General features: G+C 46.9%; 1 protein-coding gene across 17 annotated transcripts in view; it reads right to left on the bottom strand.

Moving 5' to 3' along the window:
- Positions 1–1,101: 1,101 nt before the first annotated feature.
- ATXN7L1 (ataxin 7 like 1) overlaps positions 1,102–25,653 on the bottom strand; it is a 243,812-nt gene continuing 219,260 nt past the window's right edge. For 6 of the 17 annotated variants that reach the window (XR_003005419.1, XR_003005427.1, XR_003005425.1 and 3 more), the window contains 7 exons: positions 21,205–21,400; positions 17,611–17,732; positions 15,647–15,952; positions 12,222–13,155; positions 9,533–9,838; positions 9,356–9,430; positions 1,286–1,299 (listed from right to left, as the gene is read on the bottom strand). Coding sequence is in view for 10 of the 17 variants with exons in the window: in XM_024760942.1 (XP_024616710.1) it covers positions 11,928–13,155; positions 15,647–15,952; positions 17,611–17,732; positions 21,205–21,400 (1,852 nt within the window). In the remaining 7 variants the exon portion in view is untranslated. Of the gene's footprint in view, positions 1,300–5,073; positions 7,745–9,355; positions 9,431–9,532; positions 13,156–15,646; positions 15,953–17,610; positions 17,733–21,204; positions 21,401–25,653 lie in introns of those variants that run through there. The other 11 variants (XM_024760906.1, XM_024760899.1, XM_024760889.1 and 8 more) reach the window with 11 other exon arrangements.

Genomic DNA, 25,653 nt, shown 5'->3' on the forward strand with positions numbered 1-25,653 from the left:
TGGAGCCTGTGCTCCGCAACGGGAGAGGCCACAACAGTGAGAGGCCCGCATACCGCAAAAAAAAAAAAAAAAAAAAATTTACTGAAATACTTAAAGGCGAAAGGAGGAATCCAGAAAAGCTCCAGAATCTTCTAAAATTAAGAGAACCCTTCCAATGTTAATGACCTTAGATCAGATTTGTGATTTCAATTGTCACAATAAATGCAGCGTCTCCGAGCTGTTGGCTCCTGTTGTGATTCTGCAATGATTCAGACTTGCGTGGGACTGATTGTTTGAGGCGTTCAGTTTTCTTACACCTTCCTCATTTACTTTTCTAGTTGAATGGCTTATGAAGATGTAATGAATAGAAAATAAACTTATTGAAATACACTCCTGGGAACTTTGCTCAGTGACATGGATACCTTAAACCTGACATTCCAGAATAGCTCCAACCAGATCAGAAAGCAAGAAGTTATTGCCTAGTGGAAAAATCAAAAGGAGAAAAATACTGAAGTATTGTAAAATTAAATTCTAGAGACCTGAGTCAACCAGCTAGGAGGCACATAGAATTATAAAATACCTTTCTGGAAATATCCACAGGGGCTTAGGAAGAAAAGTCGGTAGGTGCAGTTGATTTCTACAGGAGGCAGGGAAATAGAATGGACAGGGCACCAGACTGAAGGGGGCACAGGCTTGCCAGTCAGCCAGCTGTGTGCTCTTGGTACCTCATTCGACCCGTCTGTGTCTCAGTTTCCTCACCTGCAGAAGAGGGTCTTCATTGTTACTTCCAGTTTTCACACTGATTCTCCAAGCCTATGACTAATTTTGAGGCTTCTCAGAGTTCCAGGTTGGGAAAATATAGGATGTCTAGGCTCCCTTCAAAATGGAGTTAGAGGGCTTCCCTGGTGGCGCAGTGGTTGAGAGTCCGCCTGCCGATGCAGGGGACACGGGTTCGTGCCCCTGTCCGGGAAGATCCTACATGCCGCGGAGCGGCTGGGCCCGTGAGCCATGGCCGCTGAGCCTGCACGTCCAGAGCCTGTGCTCCGCAATGGGAGAGGCCACAGCAGTGAGAGGCCCGCGTACCGCAAAAAAAAAAAAAAAAAATGGAGTTAGAAGTCACCAGGGCCGAACAGTGATGGACGGCCAGTCTCAGACAAAGCTCAGAACCAAGGGATACATGATGTCCTTGCTGCTAGAAGCGCCACGCTGATGTTTTGTGGCCATGGATAATCCAATTATACAAACGTTTATGTGCAATGTGCTTCCTCTGTGAAGCTTCCTCAAGCTTCAAAGCTGCTTCCTCTGGTTTTTTTTTTTCCCCTGTACAATAGTGAAAATATTTACAGTTAGGCCTGAGGCAAAACGCTAAGAAATTTGCTGAAGTTTGCCCAAGAGTGTTGGCTCCAAGTGGCCTTGCTCTACCCTTGGTGTGCTCAAACCACTCCCCAAGGCTGTCATCACCATGCCAGGACTGTGCTTTGATCACAAATCTCAAATGTGCTCTCAATGCTGTGTGGCAATCCAGTTTCATTAGTAAGTACTTAATTCTTTCTTTACTCTTCTCAAACTTCTTCTGAGCTCTCAGGCACACCCGGCTTGCCCCATGGTCGCTGAGAAAATGGAAGCCATCAGATGGGGGATTCCTTCATCTTCTCAGCAGTGAATCTACAAGCTGACTTCTTTCTTCCCCATTTCCCTGGAGGAAGTGTCCTTCTGACTACTGTTAAGTTAGTCAAACAAGGAGGCCATTAGACTGAGATGCTCTAATGCTCTAGAGGCCTATGTAAGCAAACCAGAATCTAAGTCTGTAAATGTCTCAAGGTTACAAAATCCAAAATGCTGGGGACAATCAATCACAAACAGCCAACTAGGCTTTAAGCTATAGGCAATCAATACCTACCTTACTTTGCCTCCACCTTTTCTCTATAGAAGTCTCACCCCAGCTCCTGTTGGTGGAGTTCTTAACCACTTCTGGTTTGGGGCTGCCTGATTTGAATCCCATTTTTGTGCAGATAAACTCTTAAAGTTTTTAATAGGCCTCAGTTGATTGTTCTGCACTACAAAGGCCAATACGTCCACATGTGTTCAAGTTCACCTCCCTCCTGCCTTCTCAAAAACTTCCCTTTAAAAAAAAAAATCACCCCTTTCTCCTGTTTCATCAACCTCTCCCTCCCCTATTGTCCCACCCTCACCAGCATGTGAATCATGATCTGGACCCTTCTCCCTTGAAAAAGAAAAGAAACAAAAGGGAACAAAATCCAAACACTCCATTGTGCCTTCTAACCTTCTTAAGACTTGTCTACACAACTGAATTTCCTTCACTCTCCTGCCACTTCAACACACCTGCTTCACTAAGGTCACTCTGTGTCCAAGTCATAACCCTTAGAACCTGCAAGTATGAATTATTTGCAAAAAGACGTAACTACCTTAAGTATCCTGAGAGGATATAATCCAGGATTTAGGGTGAGCCTTAAGTCCTTACAAGAGAAAGGCCGTGGGAGGCTTGAAACGCAGGAGAAACAGGAGAGAAGGCCACGTGAAGGAGGTGGCAGAGATGGGAGTGATGAGTCTACAAGCCAAGGAATATGAGCCATCACCAGAAACCGGAAGAGGCAGGGAAGGATTCTCCTCCACAGCCTTTGAGCAAGTGCAGCCCTGCTTGATTTTGAACTTCTAGGCACCAGAAAACCCTGAGAGAATGAATTTACGTTGTTTTAAGCCACCAAGTTGTGGCAATTTGTTATGACAGCCCTCGGAGATTGTTAACAGTCACGAAAGACCTCCATGCTGCAGAACCCCAGACTAAATACCATCTCTCTCCCATACTGCAACAGTACTTAACTCAGCTGACTTCTCCTTGCTTGAAGCATCTTACAGTCCTCGCTTCCAGGGAAGCACTGTCTATCGGGTTCTCTCTTCTCTTTGTGAACACTTCCTCTTGGAGTTCTTTGCAAGCTTTTCTGCTTCTGCCTAACCTCCAAATGTCTGCTCGTCTTCTCCATCTTCTCTAGTAATCACATCCATACCTGTGGCTCTAAATATCATCCATATAACAAAGATTCCCAAGTTGATGCCTCCAACTTAGACCTGAGAGCTCCAGTCATGTGTAGCCCATGCCTTCTTGACACAGCAGCTTAGAGATTTCACAGTGATCTCACACGTGAGCAAACATACATGTGCAAAACAGAACTTCTGATCTTCATGAAACATTCCTTTTGCCACCCCCCGCTTCCCCAAAGCCTGTTCTTCTTCTGGTTTTCCACATCTGAAGAAATGGCATCTCCACCTAATACAGCTGCTCTAGCAGAAACCTGGGAGTCATTCTTTCTCCTACTCTCACATCCAATTCCTAAACCAGTCTTGTCAATTTAATATGTAAAATGGATCTTGACTCCACTCACTTCTTTTCAGATCTACTGTCACCATCCTGGGACCACACGAACACTATGTCTCACTGGGTCTCTTGCAACAACTTCTGATGGATTCTCCACACAGCAGCTAGAGATCTTTCAACAGATCACATCACGCCATGCCCTATGTAAAGCCCTTTGAAAGACTCCCACTGAATTGAGCACAAAAATCCAAACTCTAGATAGGAGTCCTTCTGTGACCTTGCCATGCCTTCTGTCCATCCCTTTCCCTGCTCTGTCCACAGTGCATGTTCCTTAGGTTCCAAGAACTTAGCAGGCTTTTCCCACCATGGACCACCTCTGCCTGGGATTATCTCAACACTTTCTGCCTTCAGCTTACTTCCTCAGAGGGAGCTCCCTGATCACAACCCCCAACTCATTTTACATCACTTTCTCCTGTTATTTTCTCTCACAGAACTCAATTCTTTCTACCACTGAATTTGTCACAATCTGTAATCACACATTGGATCGTGTGTTTATTTATGTACTGTCTCCCCCACCAGGGTGCCTTCGGCAAGCAGCTGGGACTATGTTTCTCATCACTGAGCAGAGTGCCTAGCTCAGGGGCAGCCACAGATGGGATGCTCCACAAATATCTGTTGAATGAATTCGCTCTCTTCTACACCTTAAATGTGGGTTCTAGGAGGAACGCTCATCTGGTGAGGACACATACACCCAAAAGAATAAAAAACAATACCCCCAATCTAAATTTTATGAAAACCCGAAGACTGTTTTTACAAACATATAAATTATTTTATTTACAAAGCCATGTTACCAAAAGAAAAAAAAAAAAAAAGCAAAAAAAATACAATCGCTCACTGGAGAATGTCTCCAGACCTTGTGCTGAACCACGGCAGTATCAATAGATACATGTTTGTTCTTTCCTTTTTAAAACTGTAAGCCATAGGATTTACTATTTACACCTACTTTAGACATTTATTCTGCTTACAATATCACAGGCATGGAATGAATTCTATCTGACAGTGCTAATACATAAAGGTGCAGGACAAAGAAGGAAAATACTTAGTGTTACAAAATATGGATTGTAGAAAAGAAACCCACTCCACAAGTGTGGCATTTGTTTAGAATGCTTGGACATGCTTTCTTCAAAATTCTTCTGGAAAAGGTTCTAAAATCGGTAGTAGGAAAGGACAAATGAGCAGGTGCAAATTCTCGTCTGTGCAACAACAGTTATTGAATATACCCCATGACTGACCAGCTACGTAAAACCCACAGAGTTTTGTTAAAGTGCCATGGGCCGACAGCATAACAAAATAGAAGGTGTAAATAGAAAATTTCTTTTTTTCCTTTTTTAAAACAAGAGTTCACTGAGAATCAGCAATAATAGAATATGCTGTATAAACTATTCTCTACAAAGGTTGATCAGCATTATTTACAATTGATACATTGATACAAAAGAAGGCATACAAGTTATCCAGGTTGCTTGTTTTTTTTTTTTTTTTTTTTTTTTTATGGCTGACAGGTCTATGCATTGCGTTACGCTTTAACAACCAGAGCTTTCGAGCCTCTATGGCTGGCGACAAGTCACGAGATCTTCAGGCAGATGGGGGTGTGTGCAGTCAAGGGGCTGGGAGAGAGGGCTAGGTGGGGTGTGCAGAAGTACCCAAACGATATCCCCCTAATAATGCTTTATAGGCTGGTCCAGTTGAACTCCATTCAAACAAACCGAAAGAAAACCTTTTATTTGCATTCCATTTTTCAAGCTGTGAATTCTGAATACATCATTATAAAGTAAACCTGTAGTTGACTGTGAAGGAAGAAACACCGTGGGTTTTCCCTTTTTGCTCAGTTTTCCAGAAATGTCCTCACCTTGGTCAGAGCCAGTCTTTCACCAAGTAAGCAGCATTCGGTGGGGAGCCTCTTTATTCCAGCTTGCAATTCAAGATGTAGAGAGCTAAAACGTTTAAAATCCATTGAATTGCTCCTTTAGTCCCTGTTGAGACATTATTTCTCAGAAGCAGCCACTTAATCTCTCAACTTTTGTTTTCCTTCTTTGAGTGTAAGAGTTTATAAATCAGAGGGTTATTTTGTTGCTGAGATTTTTTTTGTTTTTACTCCTGCAAGTATTACAACTCAAAATAAATTATAAAAAAAAACCAGACTTCTAAAACCGAACAAGACGAAAATTGTGCAAAAATAACAAAGATATGTACATACTTTTCAGTCTGAAGAAATGTACAATAAAAACATAATTCAAAGAACATTTTAAAAATATAAACATTGCTTCAACTTTCCTAAGTTTCATATTGTTTCTGAAACTATTCTGGTCAGTTAGCTCTGTAATATAGTAAAACATAAATTATTACAAAATTAACACTATAAAAATTTACTTTAAGAATATCTTCTAAACTTTTTTTTCGAAGGGTCTAACCTTGTTTATAATTTCTTAAACATTTATAAGTCTTAAAATCTGCCTTAACCTTTTTTTTAAAAAAAAAAGAAAAAGTAACAATCTTCCCTTCAATTTGCAGTCTCTTTTTCCCAAGATGGAAATAAACCAGCATATAAGTGCACTTTTAACACTGTAGAAATAAAAATGAAATCATCCGAACTAATGTCCTAGTACCTAATATCAACTCCTGATTTTTAAAAAAATCTTCATTTTATATTAAAAATTTTAGTAATCCTATTAAGAAACACTGTCAGTGCAATTCCATTGATGCAAATCACTCCGTCTGCCTCCCGTCTTCGCAAAATCCAATCATACGGTGAGATTTAACAGTAGTCTGATCCTTGGGTTTGGGGGGAATGGGAAAGAAAAGGAAAACTTCAGGGTGGGGATGAGGGTTTATGTCCAGCTGCAAAACTGGCATTCATTTCTGACTTAGGGATGAAGCAAAACCTCCTGGTATCTCTGCCATTATACTGTATACAAAGTTACATGATTCATAGCACAGAACACTTATTTTATATGGTGAATTCCTTTCTTGACTATGATTCCCAATTAGAGCTTATGGTATTGGTTTCTTTCAAAACTCCAGTGTGAACAGTTTTATAGCTGCAGGCCTCCAGCTTCTCCCTTCCGGATCTTCCAAATGGCTCTTCTCCATAAGCAGTGGTCTTACCACTCCTTCCTGGGTTGGCTGTATCGGAGTGGTGGCCTCTGACAACCTAGCATGAGCTGATCTATGGGCGTGCTGAGTCCACGGGGCCCTCTGGCCCAGGGCATGGAGGTGGCTGGGCAATGCTAGTAATTATTCTCACCAATCACCAGCTGTTTGGCAATTAACCCTCCATGGCAGCTTTCCCTCAGGCCTTTCCTTCCGGCTCTGCTTTTTCTCCTCTGGCAGCGCCCCAGAGGGCAGCTTGAGAGCTTCCACAGCGGTGGACACTGTGCCTCTTCCTGAGTGGCTTCCTGAGGTCTTGTGCCCTTTTCCCTGGGATTCCTCCCCCGTGACTCGCCCAGCTTTGCGCCCTCGTACACGGTGCCCTGGAAGGGATTTTGCAGCATGGATTCCTAACACGCTCAGATGATGTCACCCAGTTCCCACCATCTTTTGAGGATATCTTCTCCTACCCCCAGGCCCTTCTTCCTGCCACCTCCCGGGTCCATTCCTGCTCCTGTCCCTAACCCAGGACATCTTCTCCGAGCTGCACAGCTGGACAGTGGTACTAAGTAAGCCCCATCATTAAATGGCTGCTGTTCTCAACTTTGCATCTCCCTCCTCTGCGCTGGTGCGTCCTAGAAACCTGATGAGGGCACTCGCCCACCCTCCAGCTCTCTGCTCCCCAAACACGGGCTGCTCCCCTGTAACCGCCCCCCGATGCAGCACGCTGTCTAGAGGGAGCTTTTGACAGCCCGTACCTCTGATGGTCAGTGGGGACCCAGAGAGTGGCAGGTAGGAGGGGACAGAAGGGAAGGATGGGAGAGCGTAAGGAAAGGAGCACTGCACATGCTCAAGTTCAAGAGTTCCAGACGATGCCAACCAGGAACGGACATTCTACAACGTCTGCTCTTGTGGCCGGAGCAAAATGATGCAGTAGCAGCATCAGAAGCTAGAGGAGGGACCCCAAACTTGGAAGAAGGTATACACGTGGCAAGTTAAAGAACGGAAACAAAACACTGGTATTGTTTTCTGTAAATCTCAAATTCACGTTCTTTTTGCCTTTTTCTGTTTCCTCAAAACTAAAAATTGGTCAATTAAAAAAAGAAGAAGAAAGGCCAGAGCCACAGGCAGGGCACAGGAAACAGACTCTTCCCCACTGCCCACTCCCCTCCCTCCCCTGGCCTTGGCCTCCTGGGGTGAGGTCCCGTGGCCAGGCATTGGTTTGGAAGTGGCTTCATAGTCTTGTTATGGAAGAGTCCTTATCCTGCCCGTTCTGTTTGTGGTCTTCTAGGAAAGAAAAGAAAAGAAAAGAAAAAGCTTGTTTCCAAAACATACATTTGGGATTACCCACAAGAATTCAAGAAAGGAGTCTCAGTTTCCTCATCTATAACGAATAGGATACCATCCCACCTCCTGCATTTGGCAAAAGCCAGCTGTGATGAGCAAATGAGGCGATGGAAGTAAAGAACTCTGTAAATGGAAGGTAGGCACAGAGATCCTAGCTGTGAAGGAAAGCAAGGGGGCAAATCCTGTGGCTTCACGGAGCTCCTCTCCAGGAGGGACGACTGGGATAATTAATCTGTCTTTGTTTTTCTGTTTTTGTTTTTTAGTCTATGTTTTCCTAACTAACTCACAGACAGCATGGAGAATTACCTAAGGAAAAAGTACAGTGCTGGGTTAAGCACAGAGGCTTTCGATATACAGGTTTTGGTTCAAGTTCCTTCATCTTCATCTATAAAACGAGGATAACCAACTTGTCCCCAACCTGACCAGGTTGTTAAAAGGTTGAAAGGTATGTAATGTATGTGAGGGGCAGAGCACGGCGCCTACAGAGGAAGGGCTCAACAAATGGCAGGTGTTGGTATTACTGTTACGTTCATTTAGGCTGACGGCTAGCGTTGTGGGTTCCCAGCAGGTATGCCTGGAGTTGTGGGCAACTGCACACGTGCCTGCTAAGGGTCAAAGTGGAGTCTCCAGGTGCACCCAGCAACCGTGCAAAAGGCCTGCCGTAAACAGGCAGATTGCCCTCCCTCCCTGACCCTACACAGAAGAGGGGCTGCAGGTGCTCTGGCACAGATGGTCCACAGTGATTCAAAGTGGTGGAGATCTGAGGATACAAAACCGTTCCCTATAACCTTCACCCAAACACTGTAATTTGGTATCTATGAAACCTCTGGCACTTCTAAGACAACATAACAGCCATATATGTATTTTTTTCCCATCATGTAGAACACACACGACCCTACTCACCTACCCTCCCTGTCCTCCTCCAGACGTGCACACACTCCACTGGAGAAAATCACCTCTATACTGACTGTTTTCACACCTCAAGTTTATAAAAACTCCTAAATCTACCCTGAATAGTCCCACCATGAAAACCACATCCTGAATGGTAGCTACAGCCCACCAGAGGCCTCAAGAAAGTGCTGACCAATGTCTGCCATGAGCAAAGCCCTTTAGTCAACAGCATCTTATTTAATTTTCATAATAACCTTAAGAGGTAGGCATCGATTCTGCCATTTAAGAAATGAAAAAAGTGAGACTCAGAGAAGTAATCTGCCTAATACCATACAGCTGCTAACAGTAAAAGCTAATACCTGTGTTAGGTCTCAGGCATTTTGCAGGGGCTTTATGTCTATAAATTAATTTAATCCTCACAAAAGCCTTATGAGATAGGGGCCATAGTGACCCCCATCTTATAGGCGAGGAAAGTAAAGCACAGAGAAATTAAGTAACTTGCCCAAGGGCACACAGCTAATTACGAGAAGGCCTAGCGTTAGAAGCCAGGTAGCCATTTTCTTAACTGGACGTGAGATTTGAACCAGGGTCTGACCCCAAAGCCCACATTCTTTCCACCCTGCTGATGAGCCTATGGACTTCTGCCCGCCAGTAACTTACCTGTCGGCTGTGTCCTGGGCTGGATATGCTTGAAGGACTGGATTGTGACAAAGCTAGGCTGCTATTTTTCCCAACCTGAAAGACACCAGTGAAGCCCTACTCAGACACGGGAGGCAGCTTGGGAGAGACCCACCGATACCAAGAGTCGCCAGGGGAAAGGGGGAGGCTGCACGGTACCTCGAGGGCTCTCCTCCCGTCGTGTGGAACTCGTGTTTCCATCTTAAACGGCAGAGAAAATGAGTATGTTTCAGGGGGGCCTTGATGACGCCCCCCTCATCCCACAGGGAACGTGGAATGGAGGGGAAATCTTAATCCGCTTCCCAGATGCGCAGACTGCAAGTTTCCGGGAGGAGGCCCAGCTTTTCCACCTGTGACGGCAGTCCCAGACCCATCTCGTCTCGAGCCCAGACTCCCCTGGACCAGCTGGGAATAAATGCCTGCGTCTTTTTCTGAGTCAGTTTTCCCGGCACACTCCTTGCTGTTCTTAAGGAAAATGGCAAGAGGCATGAGTCTTCCCCTTCCAGTGGGAGCCTGAGCGGGCCGGTCCTGTGACGCAGCCCTGGGGGCGAGGGGGCGTGACCGTCAGGCTCCTCCCCTTTCTCGTGATCGAACCTGGGCTCGCGGTGGGCTGGAGTACGTTACGCAGGCAGCTCCTATGACGAGCCCATACTCTACTTAAACTCGCCTTCGCGTAAAGACGTCTGCCTTACGTTCGCAGTCTCGTTTTTCGTACGGTTTAATATCTCTGTGGCAAATTCTGGCCCTACACCACCCGATAAAATTCAATAGATCCCCAGTTAGTCCTCAAAGCACGTTTACCTTGAATTTCTCAATCTCATGCCATGCCTCTCCCAATCTCCTAACAGAATCAGCACAGATTCCAAAGGCCTTCCCCCAACACCTGGTGACCCTGGACAAAGCCTTTTCTTAATGGCCTGGTGACAAGCACCCAGGTATCAGCTGCATTAGAGAACCAGTATTGACTAGATCCAAGGCAGCCATTAAATTCATCAGCTCTTTTGGATTTCCCTCCTGATGAGCACTCTCTGAAGGAGGCTTGTCTGCTCCTTTCATCACGGTTTTTGACTAATTCATCATGGTTACTAAACATTTCCTATGGTCTTGGCACACCAAAGAATCAACAGTGGCACATTTACTCAATACAGAGGCACAGAGGTGAAAAGCCCAGACCCCAGAGCCAAATTACTTGGGTGTAAATCCCAGACCTATTATTTACTCGCTGTGTGACTTTGGGCACATTGCTTAACCTTCCTGTGCCTCGGTTTACTCATCTGTAAAATGGGGGTAATAACAGGTGAAGATTAAATGAATATATCAAGTGCTTGGAACAGAGCCCATCCCATAAGTAAGTGTTAGCTGCTAGAACTTCATTGAAAACAGATGACACTATAGCCTTGCTGCTCAGGGTGTGGCCCGCAAACCAGTGCCGTGGCACTGCCTGGAGCCTGTTAGAAATGCAGACTCTCAGGCTCCACCCCAGACCTGCTGACTCAGAATGTGCATTTTACGGAGACCCTCCAGTGATTCGTGCGCACATTCACGTTTAGGAAGCCCTGGATCTGCCCTCCATCCTGAGACCTGGAGGTGGCACCGACCAGTAGTTTAGTCTCTGGGGGACCCTGTGGGTGCTGGTCCCCTCCTCTGCACCCCTGGAACTGCAGATGTGTGCGAGTACCTGGGCTCTGACGAGAGGACCTATGTCCACCCCCCACTGCCACAACCTTGGCCTCGGTTGCAGCTTGTCTGGCCCTTGAGATCCAAACTTGCTTTCTTGTGTGTTTACCTGTGTTTTGTGAATCCCCCTCAAGAGGTTCTCTTCATGAAGTTTTAACAAGTCTCACACAAAGATGATGCAAAACATGAAAACATCTTTTAAACAACTGCCTCTCATGTCTCCAAAGTCCCCATCCCCAGACAGGGCTGGCCCACTGAATTCTGTGGCTGTCGGCCTGGGGCTGCTGCTACCATCCCTGCACGCTGTCCTGGGAGGTCCCTCCCACTGGACTCAGCTCGAAGAGACCCCAGGCTGCCCCCTACCCGCCTTTGCTCCCTCCTCTACACACAAACAGTCGGGTGGGAGGGTTTCCTAAGCAGCCTTCCCAGCTCGAGAGGAAGACTAGACTTGAGGATGAGAACAGGGCTCAAGGGAAAGAAACACGTGTTCTTCTTGGATCATGTCCCATTCCCCCAGCTCCCCTCACGGTACACCCTCCTCTGTGTACAGTGGCCTTGAACACTTTGTGCCAGTTGGTGTGAGCTGCAGTGATACTTTAGGAAGGAAAGGGTTATCTTAGGAGTAGGGAGCCTGGTAACGTGAGAAGAGTAGTCACCGGAAGCATGCGCTCCCACCCCCCCAGGTGGGACCCAGGTCACCATTTAACCTGGCTGGGCCTCACGTTCTTCCTAAGGGGATGCCAATAGATCAGATAAAACTGCTTGGCAATAGACCTCTTCAATGATATCGTCCTCAGAACTCCAGATATACAACAGAGTGAGGTGATGGAACTCAGAACCTCTCTGTGCCTCGGTTTGCTCATCTGTAAAGTGGTGATTACAACTGCATCAACCTCGCTGGGTTATTGTGAGGATTAAATGAGGTGATGCTCATATAGGACTCAGAACAGTGCCTAGTGCGCGGACACTGTAGAAAGTATCTGTTAGAGAAATTGCTCTCAGAGCAGAGGGTGGAATTGCCCACGGGGAGAATGAGGATGGGACTCACGCTTGCGTTACCTGTCTGGGCCACCTGCCTGGGCCACACAGCTAAGCGGGGGGCGCTGCCCTGCTCCCCCTCCCACCATCCCCGGGCGGTGCCAGAAGGCTCCTGGAAGGACGGGTCCCTTACCTGCCGAGAGGAGGTGCTGTTAACGGGATCGGGCACCGGTGCAAGAAGGCTGGGTGGGTTCTTTCTGTGAACGCTATTCATTCCAGGCATTTTAGTGATTTTACAGGCTTTGCTACTAGAACTTGAGTTCTTACGCTTTTTTCCTTCTGATTTGTCAAAAGAGAGGGGCAGAGAAGACACGGCATTGTGTGAGGCCAGAGAGAGGTCCCCTGCAAGGGAGGGCACAGAGAGGGGACAGGAGTCACTGCTGCCGCCCCCCGAGCCCGTGTGTCTCACTAGGTCTGTAGGGCCGCCGGGCAGCGAGGTCCGTCCTGAGGGCTCCAGTTTGGCACTGAGTGGGCTCACCCCATTGTTTGAGCTGTGCACAGACAGACTGTTATAGGGAGGGGCTGCCTGATAGGAGTTCAAAGCTGAACTGGCATTCAAAACACAGTTCTTTTTGTGGGGCCCTGATAATGGGGAGAGGGATGTCTGCAGGGATACGGAGGGAGAGGCGGAAGTCGAAGACGGCGGCTTCCTCTTTTTGTTACTTGGAGACTCGTCACTACGGGCGGACAGGTCTTTGACTTTTGAGGATTTGCTGGTTTTGGTTTTGGATGGCTTGTGGGATGGGGAAGGGATGACAGCTGGTATCGGGGACACGGCGGATGGGGCCTTGAAGGTTGAGTCCATGATGCTGAGGGTTGCGGCCACATGAGGGAAAGCTGTGGTGTGTGACATGAGGGCGCTCGGGTCCGGCGATGTCACAAAAGCTGCATTGGAGAGCATGGCTGATGTCATTATGTAAGAAGAGGTGAGTCTCGAGCTGATGGGAGCTGAAGGAAGATACACAGCACTGGGGTTGCTGAAAGGCTGTAAAACGGATGCTGGAACAGGGGTGGTGATGTGGGCTGCTGGCGAGGGCATGGGGCTATCTGCCGCAGGAGGGATCTTCCTAAACATGAGAGAAGAGTGAAAGAGAAACAGTGAGAAATAGGTTTGGCATTGCTCCAGAAGCTCGACTAAGTGTGAGCATCAGGGCTACAGAGAAATCCCTGGCGGAACCAGACAATGGAAAATGAAGCCTTGAAGGATGGCAAAATCTGAATTATGGCCCTTCCCTATAGTTCCCCCCATTGCAACATCCAGCAACCTAGTTTTAATCACTTTCAGGTTTTCAGATCCTTTTCTCCATGCTTGGCTACTGGATAATGGCTGATTTGGGTTCATGAATAAAAGGCCAATGTTATTTAGAATAGAAACTTCCCCAGCAGTATCCCCCTCTGTTGTTTTCTCCCCTGGCAGTGACAAAGGTAATTTTTAACGAGAAGGGGTCATTTCACACTCAGGTCCTGGCTTGAAGTAAAAGGCGTGAGGACGGGGCTTGGCCACCTGCACACGTGGGCCAGAGCGTCCCCTGCGCCCCTGCAGCCCCTGCCCCTCAGGGCCTCCCACCCCTCCTGTGCCCTGCCTCTCCACCCTGCTCTTGACGGGAGGAGATCTGGGAGTCACCTCTCTCCTCACAGGCCAGAGTCCCCTGCCCTCGCTGCCTGCAGCCTCTGGGTTACCCTGTAGAGAGGCACTTCCACGTCAGCTCCCGGCTGTTGGTTCTATTTTTTTTCCCCTTCACCTCACCCTGCCTCAGCGATCACTCAGGAGCTATCTTTGGGGTATGGCTGCCCTTCAGCAGGTCTTCCTGTCCCTCTGTTAGGAAGGGGGAAGGGTACAGGGACCCTCATGGATTCAGAGAAGGGGATCAGGAATTTCTAGCTTGCTCGGAAGATAAGTGCAGGAGAGCATCTGAACGGGGCGGAGGTCTTCCTGAAAGCTGGGGGCACCTGGGAGCAAGGTTCCTGCCTCACGCTCCGTGGAGCCCAGGCCAGCCCCAGGTGGTGGGTTACTCTGGAGGCCTCCCCGCAAACTCCGTCTTTTGACGTGTGCTGGAAACAGCTTCTACTTCCAAACCATGGCTTGGGGCCATGTTGCTGCTACTCTGGGGACTGAGCGGGGCACAGGGGCCTCCGGGTCACCATGTCCCTGACTTTTCAGGAAAGGATACTGACCTCAGGAGCCAGGTGAATATTTTCAAACTGGTTCTTTCCTGTTTCTCACCTTGCTCCCCACTCCCTGTTTCTGCTGGAAATCATGTTCCGTGTAGCTGGGCTCCCCAGAAATTAGGAACGAGCTCTGCTTCGTTCAACAGCTTCGAAAACAGCTCTTGAAGGAGGGCAGGTGTGAAATGGGGCCTCCCTTTTCTCCTTGGAGGCCACCCTCCCAGCCGCAGCATCGGGGTGAGGCAGGCAGCGCTGGGAAGAGGCCCCACTGAGGAGGAAATGCCTCTCCTAGCCCTGCTCTCTTTGAGGATGCAGTTTTCTGCCTGCAGTTTGCTGAAGCCCATGGCTTCCACCTCTAGGGTGGAATCCAGAGGAAGCCTTGAATATATAAGCGCAGTGTCCTTGAAAACATCAGACTCAGGAGATCAAATATAGGAGAAAAACACTGCCAACCCACTGTGGCTGTGACGGTGTTTGAAAATCTATTTTCTCTCGAGCCTAAAGAGGGTAAAAGATCCCTGTCAACGCTAAACTCAGCGCTCCATTAGTAGTACTTGTTGCAATGAATGAATGACTGAATGAATGGATGGATGGGTGGGTGGTGGATGGGTGAGCACGTGACTTCTCAGCAGCGACATAACTATGCATGCCAGGCAAGGACTCCCATTAATCAGATCGGAAAGGTCTAAACACGCCCTTACAACTGTCTGGCACTGCACAACCCCTCCCTAACAGCACCAGGGCCCATTTCTCAGAGCGTGTGGTGTCAGCACACCGCACCGTCTCCACTGGCTACTGACTCCTGGGATTCTCTAGGCATCCCACTCAAGTCTCTCCTTCACTTAAGTTTCGTACCAGCTAAAGTATGGATAGGAGTCCATATGGGCGGAGGTTTGGCAGTGCCTTGTAATAAGAAGTTATTTACAAATACCAGATGGCTCATTTAGAGAGGACCCCAATCGATGACCTTAACTGGGATCTACTCTGAGGTTTCAGCTTGTGCTGACCGGCAGAGCTGAAGTCCTCTGCGTGCCCTGGCTGACACTCAGCACTGGGGTGGGTGCTCTTTTTCTGCATACTCTCTACCTCTTTCCTTCCTCTCCCCACTCATCTTTAATGGACAGCAGAGTCAGGAGGGGAGAAGGGGTAGGGGAGAAGCAGGGAGAGGGGCATGTAGCAGCTCACTGTCTCCGGGGACCCCTTCCCCCCACGCTAGACAGTTAATGTGCTCTTCCAGGTGCCAAATGGCAGCGGATTTCAGCTTGGCGGGCTGTGTCCCAGCTGAAGCTTTGCACGCTGGCCTAGGGAAGTCCCATACAAAAGCCCACAGATGCGAATAAATTACAGTGCCCATCCTCCCCTGCCAGCTGGCATGGAGATCCAGATGCTGACCTGGCTGAAAGAGAATACTGTGTTGGCGTCTCCTGATGCAGAGTTAAATGCTTGTTAAAGAAAAAAGAGTCTTGGCCGTTCCTTTTCTTCCTAATGTCTTCCACGCCCCCATCGGCTGCCATCCCTCCAGGTTCGGGCCCGTCGGGGCCTGGGGTTTGGGCAGTGAGGTTGAGAGGGCAGCGGGGTGCTACGCTCTCCAGAGTTGACACCCAGGCAGCCCCAATGTTGCTCAGTGACAGCAGATTGGTTAGACAAGTCCTGAAAAGGGGGGAGGGACCTGATGCCCTGTGGCTCGGGTTTCTGTGCCTGAGGAGGAAAGGAATATGGACTTGAGCTGACAGGACACCAGGCAGCGAAATACAGATTAACACATTCCTTCCACGTGCCCGGGATTTACACTTCCACAACACAGGAGAGCACAGAGCTGCAGAGTCACCGGCGCTGGCTGCCATGCTGGGGGACCCGCGCAGAGGGATAAGTCACCAAATACCGAGAACACAGTAACCCCGCACGCAGCCCATCGGGTGCTGTTTAGAAAGGACACAGGTAGATATCGGGGTGCCTTTGAGACACACTGGGCAGTCACTTAAGGGAGAAGAAATGACAAGCTTCCCTTGTGGCCCCTTCCTACTTCACAGGAAGTGTCAACGTGTCGTCCTAAGTCCGCTATGAGAGCTTACTGCAGGCACGGTGGGGCTTACTTCTAGAAGTTCTGGAAGGTCTTTGGGCATCGTGGTGAATAGGCGCTGGGATGCCATCATTGCCTGGGAGAGGGGAGGTTTTGAATTCTGTTCCCGTCCTACCCTATTTCTCGGGAATGCCTTCCTGGCCTTTCCTGGGCTTCACTGGGCAGGGTGAGGGGTTTAGTGTTGGCTCTCCTGGACCATCTGGGCTCAGAGCTGAGGAATCCATGATTCTGTGGATTATGAGATCTCAAAAGCTCACCTTTGCAGGACTGGGGGCTGGAGGTAGCCAGGGCGTTGGCCTGGCATTACCAAGTGGCCGGAATGGCAGCTCCTTACATGCTATGGTTTGAGAGGGTCTAGCCCGTCATCCTGTACAATAGCACTTCCCTAAGTCAAGAAGGCTTTTCCCCTTTTCATGAATCTATTAAAATGCAAATACATCCAGAGGTGTTGGAGAATAAAAGAACCATAGAGAAATGGGACATAAGCTGGGTTTAGGGTAGAGAGGAGTATGCATAGAGGTGAGGAGAGAGTCCTATAGGGAGGTGGGAAGGGCCAAAGACAAGCTTAACCAACTTGGCAACGTGGCCCCGCTCTGCCCTGTTGGTTGCGGTACGTACTTTTGCACAGGACATTAAACAATTACAAGTTGGTCCATAACCGTTAGGAAATTTTTAGTATTCACACTGTAGCATTAACATTACAAACTGAAGCATATTCTTAATATCCTTAGATGGTCTTAGTCATAGCAAAAAGGCCCTTTAACACTGTTAAATAAATGAGGTCTTATCTAATCCCTTTTCATTTAGTTTAGAAGATTACCAACACAAAAGGGATCTCCAAAGAAGACAAAGCATACCACACGTTGTCTCTGAAAAATATAGGCAACCAAGAAGAGGGGCTGATATTTAAGAATTAATCACGAACCCTGATTTCAGAATCATTTTGTTCAATAAAAACCCAACTAGTGGGCTTCCCTGGTGGCGCAGTGGTTGAGAGTCCGCCTGCCAATGCAGGGGACACGGTTTCATGCCCTGGTCCAGGAGGATCCCACATGCCGCAGAGCGGCTGGGCCCGTGAGCCACGGCCGCTGAGCCTGCGCGTCCGGAGCCTGTGCTCCGCAACGGGAGAGGCCGCAACAGTGAGAGGCCCGCGTACCGCAAAAAACCAACCAAACAAACAAACAAAAACCAACTAGTGACATTCATTTAGAAAGCTGGGGTTCAGATAGTTGTGGAGCAGCTCAGATCTCATATTGCACAAAAACCGCTCACTTACTTCCACATCTGTGAATTCAAGTGTTTTTCTACCATGGAGTTTAGTGCGAATCGAAAACGGTCCCATCTTCTATCAAACACATAGTACCCTCGGCCCATGAGGCGACTCCCAAATGAGCAAAACTGTGAGGGGGGAAAACAAAAACCATTTTAATTTTGATTACAGGTTAATAAGCTAATATAAGCTCTACACAGAAAAATAACATTTGCATAAAAACACACAGGGGTACAGTTTTCCTCAAAATAAAGAAGCAAAATAGTACCGAAGCCAAAAATATTTCTGTGGTGTTTCAGTCTGAGCTCCTAGATTTTCTGCAGAACCTCACAGGATGACTCAACAATAGTGACATTCAGTCTTCTGCAGCATTGAGGGCTACCTTCTCTATACCTGGAATTGAGCCAGCATTTTAGGTTGAAAAACAAAACAAAACCAAACCCAAACCAACAGCAACCAGTAGCCGGGTGATGTGTCAGCACCACGGGCTTGTCACAGCTGTCATCTTCTCAAGGAAGACGGTGGTTCCCTGCTTCCCATCACGGTAATGGAAACGGCTGGTCCTGAGCTTCTCCTGCCAGTGGGTCATACCATTCCTACCTGTTGTCAGCGGAGCCGGCTCTCTCCCAGCTGGGCTGAACTCCCTCCTCTCCTGGTGCTGCCTCATCTCCTCTCCCATCGGCGCGTCCAGGCTGCCCTGGGACACATCACTGCCTCTGCGCCCACGCTTCTGCTGCCCCCTCGGCCTGCCTCTGTCTCCTTCCCTCTTCTCTCGGCCAAGTGCAATTCTCCCCTCCCTCAGGGCCCTAATTAAGACTCTCCTTTCCAGCGACCTTTATCTGACTCACGCTGCCGCTCTGAACTCCCACAGACACCTACACATACTTCATTACTTTCCCACCTGGGAATCGCTAGGTGTCTGTATTACATTATATTGCATGCTTCTGTGCCTGTCTTGATGATTATAAACGTATAAAGGTCAGGGACCCCATTCTCTTCTTCCTCCTCCATATGAGGAGAGTAGAGATTTAGGCTAAAGGATGGATTACAGAGATAAGGTCCTACAAAGTGTTCAGAACGAACTATCACACATAAAACACGGGGCTGAAATATGAGCAGTTAGATGTTTGATAAACGTCAGTTAATGATGATGTTAGGACAACCAGGCCAGCAGACAGAAATGTAAGAAGCGGCTTCTGAGGAGGTGACATTTGCCTGGTCAGAGCTCAAGCGAGTCTGCAAATATGACTCTATAACTCAACTGCGCTTTTCCCCCTCCCCCAGGCCTCTCCCAGCAGCTCCCTGGCCTCCATCCCAGACACAGTGCTGGGTTGGCACTCATTCCACAAATCCTTCCTGGAACCAGCCTTTGGAACAGTTCTTAGCAGGAAACGCAAGACCTTCCCTTTGTTTTGTTTCTGCTATGTTTGGGGTGGGGTTACCCTAAAATCTTGCCTCCCATCAAATCTGGTACTCCTGATGAAAAATTCTTTTCCGCACATTAAGGGCTTACTGGCCAAGTACTAAAACATACAAAGGGAGTTCTCCCACATGGAAGCCGGTCCCCAGCAGCATGTGGGAGCCGGTCCAGGTCCAGACATCTTTTCTTCTTTCATCTCCTTGCTAAAGACACCCTGAACAAGTGTTCATTACCAAAATTGATTTAGTGTATCAGTTGGCCATGAGAGAAAGGACAAAGCAAAGAAACGAATCCATGGCCTTTCCATTTAAATCAGCAAAACATGAAGGGCACACAAATCTGCCAGGCTCTGAGTTGGGCTAATCCACTGTAGCCTGGCAGCTTGTCATTTGGACAAAGATCTTGATGTGCTCCAGAGTCTGGCCTTCTGGTAGACAGCCCTGTCTCCCTTTCAGACTTGGAAGCTGGAGGCCTCTTACTGTCTGTGCTACCTATGTCTCTAATTCAACACAGATGCAACGCTCAGTGCCCCAGAGGCTCCTGTCCTTGGTCGCCTATGATGCCCCAGGTAGGGCTGTAGATCCTCGCTGCACTGGCCACTGTGGCAGACCCTACTGGTTGCCAAGTTCATCAACTGCTACCCCACCCCCAGCTCTCCCTGCCTTTTCCTTGCTAACAGAACCACACTTTTGTTCTGATCTCTGACACGGAGCAGTGAGCAGCGAAAGTAGATCTCTTCCCAGAACCCTGGGATGAGATCATGGCAGGTTTCATTCTGTGTTACTACAATCCTATCCTTCTCTGTCACTGATTGGTATAGGGCTGGGCACATGACCTACTTCTGGCTGATGGAAGGGAAGGTCTGCTGGGGGTGCTTATAGGAAGATTTTTCTTCCCTAAGAAATGACATAAGATAGCATCTTAGAAGCAGACTCCCTTTCTGTTTGTCCCTTTCCCCACTTTGTAGAGTGCTACTGGGTGAGGATGTGATATTGGAACTCGAGCTGACACATCCAGACTGTGCATGAAAGGCAAAGAGGGTTGCAGAGATTCTCCCTCAGCAGCAGGACATTGAGGAGATGCTGAACCAAGCCTGGGAGCTCTCACCTCTAGACTCCTTGTTATGTGAGACAAGTAAATGACCGAAGTGCACACACCGTATGAGTCGTTTTCTATTACTGGCCGTCAGAAGCATTCCTGACTGTCCCTATTTTTGTACTAGCCAAGAGGCAAAGTCTCAGGCTGTTGGTGAAGTACAGGTCACCATCCTCCCCAGAAACAGGAGGTGAATTTGGCCTTCATTCATCACGCTGATAGAAGGGAGGAGGGACTCACTCTACCGTGATGCACGGTTGATTTCACCTACACAGTTCATGCCATCTTGGGACAGTCAAAGCTAATCTTGCAGGGCTCAAGCTGGGAACAGAGCAAACCGGCTGTGGGGTCCGACGTTCCCAGCCTCCCTGAATTCGGCTCTGTGATGGAAGCACCAGGCAGTCCCTTCTTAAGTGCTCGTAGGGCAAACACAAACAAGCCTCCAGCTCATGCCTCCTTATACCACCCACCTCAATTTCAATGACCTTCTGAATTGTTAAAGTGGATTCTTTCAAGGAACTGGGAAGAAACTGACCTTTTCGTTAATCAACAATCACGCGGACATGAAATGCTTCCTTCTTTCCTGCACACATACACACACACACACACACACACACTCAGTTCTGGCGCCATATCGTCACACCTACTAATAACAGTAAAACTCAGAATCAACAGGGGAGCAAACCAGCCAGGACTGGCACCTGGCACACTGCTCAGAGACAGTTTTCAAGGCAGGTGAGCTAGACTAACTCTTGAAATCAGAGGCTCCGCGTGGATGGGAAAGGCGGGAAGGTCAGTTCCCCGTGCTCTTCTATAAACACCGTTTCTCAAGCATTAACGCTTCAAGGTGGACCACAAATACTCAGGTGTTTAAAGGATTAAAATCAGCTGGGAGCCCTTACCTTTCCTTCTGTGATTTTCAAGGGGATTTCTAAGGTAATCATTCAACCTCAGGGGAAGCCCTTTCGTAAAACACTGTCCCGGAGGCCTCTCCTTAGGAAGGATGCCATTGTAGGACACAGTCACCTAAATACTGCAAAGCACAGGGGGAAACAAGGCCTGGATGGAAACAGAAGGAGGCCTACCGCAAGAGGTCTGGGGTGGTGGGTGGAGAAATGACAGTCTAATAACTTCTCGGATTCGTCGGCTCCGTCCATCTCCCCTTCATCACTTGACAGTCGGCTGGCGAGGTCACCTCCAACTGGGGGTAGAGGGGGTTCCGGAGTGTAGCCACTGTGATTTGAAGATGTACTGCTGCTTATGCTATTTGCAGATGATGGTCTAAGGGCAAGAGAGAGCAAACAGAATCAACTTTTCCGAGGGAACAAGATCCACCCAGTTTCATGGAGCTCGGAAGGCAGATCAGTCAGCCTTCCAGATACATTAAGGAAGGCGGATCAATGGCAAATCTGCACAAGGGGAAAATTCAGGCTGAGAGGGTGAGCAGCGACCAGCTCTCTACAGGTTGGAGCTGAGGCTCTGCCCTGCTTGAATTTGGGCATCAGGGACAACTCCAACAGTGTAAGAGGAATAGAAAATACAAAACTAGAAGCCAATGTGACAGAGAGTGAATTTAACTTAAAACTAATCTTCTAGAATTCACTTACAACTATTCATTCATTTGCATGTAAGTAATTTGTACTTGCCCTGCAGTTGCTTCTCTTTGAAAGTGGACCTGATGGGAAGATCAACCAGATAAATAAGTTCAAATCAATCAACAAAATATCAGTGATGACAAAAGACAGCCCTACACACACAGCTACTAAACTGTGGCTTTATGAAATTGTTACCATACCGGCATGAAAAAATGTTTTGTCCCAGCCATGGGGCCACAAGTTCCTTTCCCCACAGCCAAGCCTGTTTCTTAATATATCAAACCACATGTAGTTTAATTGTGTCTTCTGAGGATGATTGTTTCCGTTTAATTTTTGACAAGCCTCTAGACCCACAGGCTGGCATGACTGACTCAACAGTAGGCGTTGAAGAAATATGTTTCTCAATGAAGGAATGAATGAATTCTATGCGTATAAACAATCCAACAGATCTCATCTCAATTATGGCTAAGCTTATAGAAAAGCAGCATCAGTCACAGTAAGAGGTGGCACTAATGATTCCTGAGCAGTAAAGAGCAAAACGAAACATACACCTCAGGAGAAGAGTTAGAAGAATGGTCAAAGCTAGTTGTTAGTTGTTTTTACTGCTCTCCACTTTCATGAGGTGATTGACCAGGGAGAAAGATTGGGTGAAAAAGAAGATTTGGAGAAAAAAAAATCAGGATCTTAAAAAAATAATAATAAATAAATAAATAAAAAGGTTTTCTGTGTTCTGCTTTGAAAGCTGCCCCTTCAAGTAACACGAAGCAGCTTTTACTCACGCATCTCCCTTCTCCCTCATTTTCACCCTGGATTCTTTGTTGTTTTGAAATCTTTCTAGGTGTCAAATTCCTGAGTTCAAACCAGATCCCCAAAGCACAGTCATGTAAAAACAAAGCCACAAAGGTAGAAACAACCCAAATGTCCATCAACAGATGAATGGATAAACGAGACAGCTCTACAAACAGATACTAAACTATGGCTTTATGAAATTGTTACCATACCATATATCCACACAATGGAATATTAAGTCTTAAAAAGAAAGGAAATTCTGGACTTCCCTGGTGGTGCAGTGGTTAAGAATCTGCCTGCCAATGCAGGGGACAAGGGTTCAATCACTGGTCCGGCAAGATCCCACATGCCACAGAGGAACTAAACCCATGCGCCACAATTACTGAGCCTGTAATCTAGAGCCCGTGAGCCACAACTACTGAAGCCCGTGCGCCTAGAGCCCGTGCTCCACAACAAGAGAAGCCACTGCAATGAGAAGCCCATGCACCGCAATGAAGAGTAGCCCCCGCTTGCCGCAACGAGAGAAAGCCCGCGCACAGCAACAAAGACCCAACACAGCCAAAAATAAGTAAATAAATAAATGTTCCTTTAAAAAAAACAAAGAAAAGAAAGGAAATTCTGACACCTGCTACAACATGGATAAACCTTGGGGGCATGATGCTAAGTGAACTAAGCCCGTCACAAAGGACAATTACTGTATGACACGGCTTGTATGAGGTACCTAGAGTAGTCAAATTCACAGGGACAAAAAGTAGAACAGTGGTCACCAGGTGCTGGGAACAGGGAGTTAGTATTTAATGGTACAGAGCTCCAGTACTGGATGATGAAAAAGTTCTGGAGACGGCTGGTGGTGATGGTTGCACCACAACGTGAATGTACTTAATGCCACTAAACTGTACACTTAGAAATTAAAATAGTAAATTTCATGTATGCATACAATGCTACAAATAAAAAAAACCCCATAAAACCCCACAAACAAGGCCACAGGTAGTTTTCCCGTGTAATTATAACAACTCGGTTGGTATGATCATTTATTATTGACTATCACCTTCCCACCCTTATGAAAACAAAGATGCCATTCATTCTACATGTTAAAAGTCTACAGTCCAGAAAACACAACTCCCAGGTGCATTCCCTACTCTCCTGTGTCAGAAGGGACAACAGCACTGTTGCCTGTTTACAGCTGAAGACCCAAACGGTAAACCAATTTTGATAACATCAAAACATATAAAGAAAGAAAACAGCATTCGTAAACCTGCCACTCAAGATCAAGTGTTACTTCCATTTTGATTTATATCCTTCCAGACCTCTTTACTGTGCGAACAGGCACATGCATTTTTTTTTAAACATCTTTATTGGAGTATAATTGCTTTACAATGGTGTGTTAGTTTCTGCTTTATAACAAAGTGAATCAGTTATACATATACATATATCCCCATATCTCCTCCCTCTTGCATCTCCCTCCCTCCCACCCTCCCTATCCCACCCCTCTAGGTGGTCACAAAGCACCCAGCTGATCTCCCTGTGCTATGCGGCTGCTTCCCACCAGCTATCTATTTTACATTTAGTAGCGTAAGAACTGGATCACCTTGTACATACTATTATGCTTTTTTTTTTTTAACTTAGTGATGTTGCAGAAATCTTTCCATGTATAGAAATCTATCATCATTTTAATATTCCCCAGTATAGTATTCCATAGTATGGACATATTGTAACTTATTTAACTACTCTATTGATGGACATTTAAGTTGTTCCCATACTTTCTGGTAGACTCTTTTTGAAGCTTTCCCCACCATAGTAGGACCTCCCTATCCTGCGGGAGATAAAAGCCGGATTTTGTTGTGTGATACTAGTACCGTAGTTATAAAGGAAAAGATCTTTACTTTCTAAAGATGCATTTGGAAATTTAGGGTGAAGCGCCAAGATATCTGCAATTTACTTCAAAACAGATCAAAAAATGTAGATGGGGCTTCCCTGGCGGCACAGTGGTTAAGAATCCACCTGCCAATGCAGGGGACACGGGTTCGGGCCCTGGTCCAGGAAGATCCCACATGCCGCGGAGCAACTAAGCCCGTGCGCCACAACTGCTGAGCCTGTGCTCTAGAGCTCGCGTGCCACAACTACTGAAGCCCATGTGCCTAGAGCCCGTGCTCTGCAACAAGAGAAGACACCACAATGAGAAGCCCGCGCACCACAACAAAGAGTAGCCCCTGCTCGCCGTAACTAGAGAGAGCCCGCGTGCAGCAACGAAAACCCAATGCAGCCAAAAATAAAAAAATAAAATAAATTTATAAAAAACGAAAAAGAATGTAGATGAAGTCAACACAGTGGCAAAATATTAAAACTGTTAAAACTAAGTATGCAGGTATTCATTATACTATTCTATTTTTCTGTACATGGGGAAATTTTCATAACAAAAAGTAAAAAAGAAAGAGAGAAAAATAAAAGAAAGCGAGCTAGTAGTACAGGTATGTGCAAGAAAGTGGCTAAAGAATTTACTGTTAAATGGGGCAGGTGGATTGAACACATTTATCTCCTCTGTCTCAAAATATCAAAATCATAGTAAAGGGATAAAAAAGGCATTAGCTCTGAAAAACAAAGAGATCAACAGAACTGTGGTGATGATCATGGTGATGACATCCTAGTCTCCATTTAACCCCTTAAGTAATAATGGGAACCTCATTCATCTCGTTAATGACTGGTTTGGGAAAGTGCATGAGAAATAAAAGAAAATGTATTTTTTTGTGGTGAGGGGGTGGCTTTTGCAAAGATTTTTCTCACTTTTAAAAAGAGACACAAGGAACGAATTCCCTGGCAGTCCAGTCATTAACACTCCTCGCTTTCACTGCAGGGGCCTGGGGTCGATCCCTGGTCAGGGAACGAAGATCCTGCAAGCCACACAGTGTGGCCAAAATTTTTTTAAAAATTAAAAAATAATGGGCAAAGGACCTTACTGTATAGTATAAGGAAGATCAATATCCTGTGATACACCATAATGAAAAAGAATATAAAAAAAATGTATATATATGTATAACTGAGTCACTTTGCTGTCATTAACACAACAATGTAATTCAACTATACTTCAATAAAAAATAAATTTAGGGACTTCCCTGGTGGCACAGTGGTTAAGAATCTGCCTGCCAGTGCCGG

This window comes from Neophocaena asiaeorientalis, unplaced genomic scaffold, assembly GCF_003031525.2.
Source record: "Neophocaena asiaeorientalis asiaeorientalis breed wild unplaced genomic scaffold, Neophocaena_asiaeorientalis_V1.1 scaffold508, whole genome shotgun sequence".
Classification (NCBI taxonomy): Eukaryota; Metazoa; Chordata; class Mammalia; order Artiodactyla; family Phocoenidae; genus Neophocaena; species Neophocaena asiaeorientalis.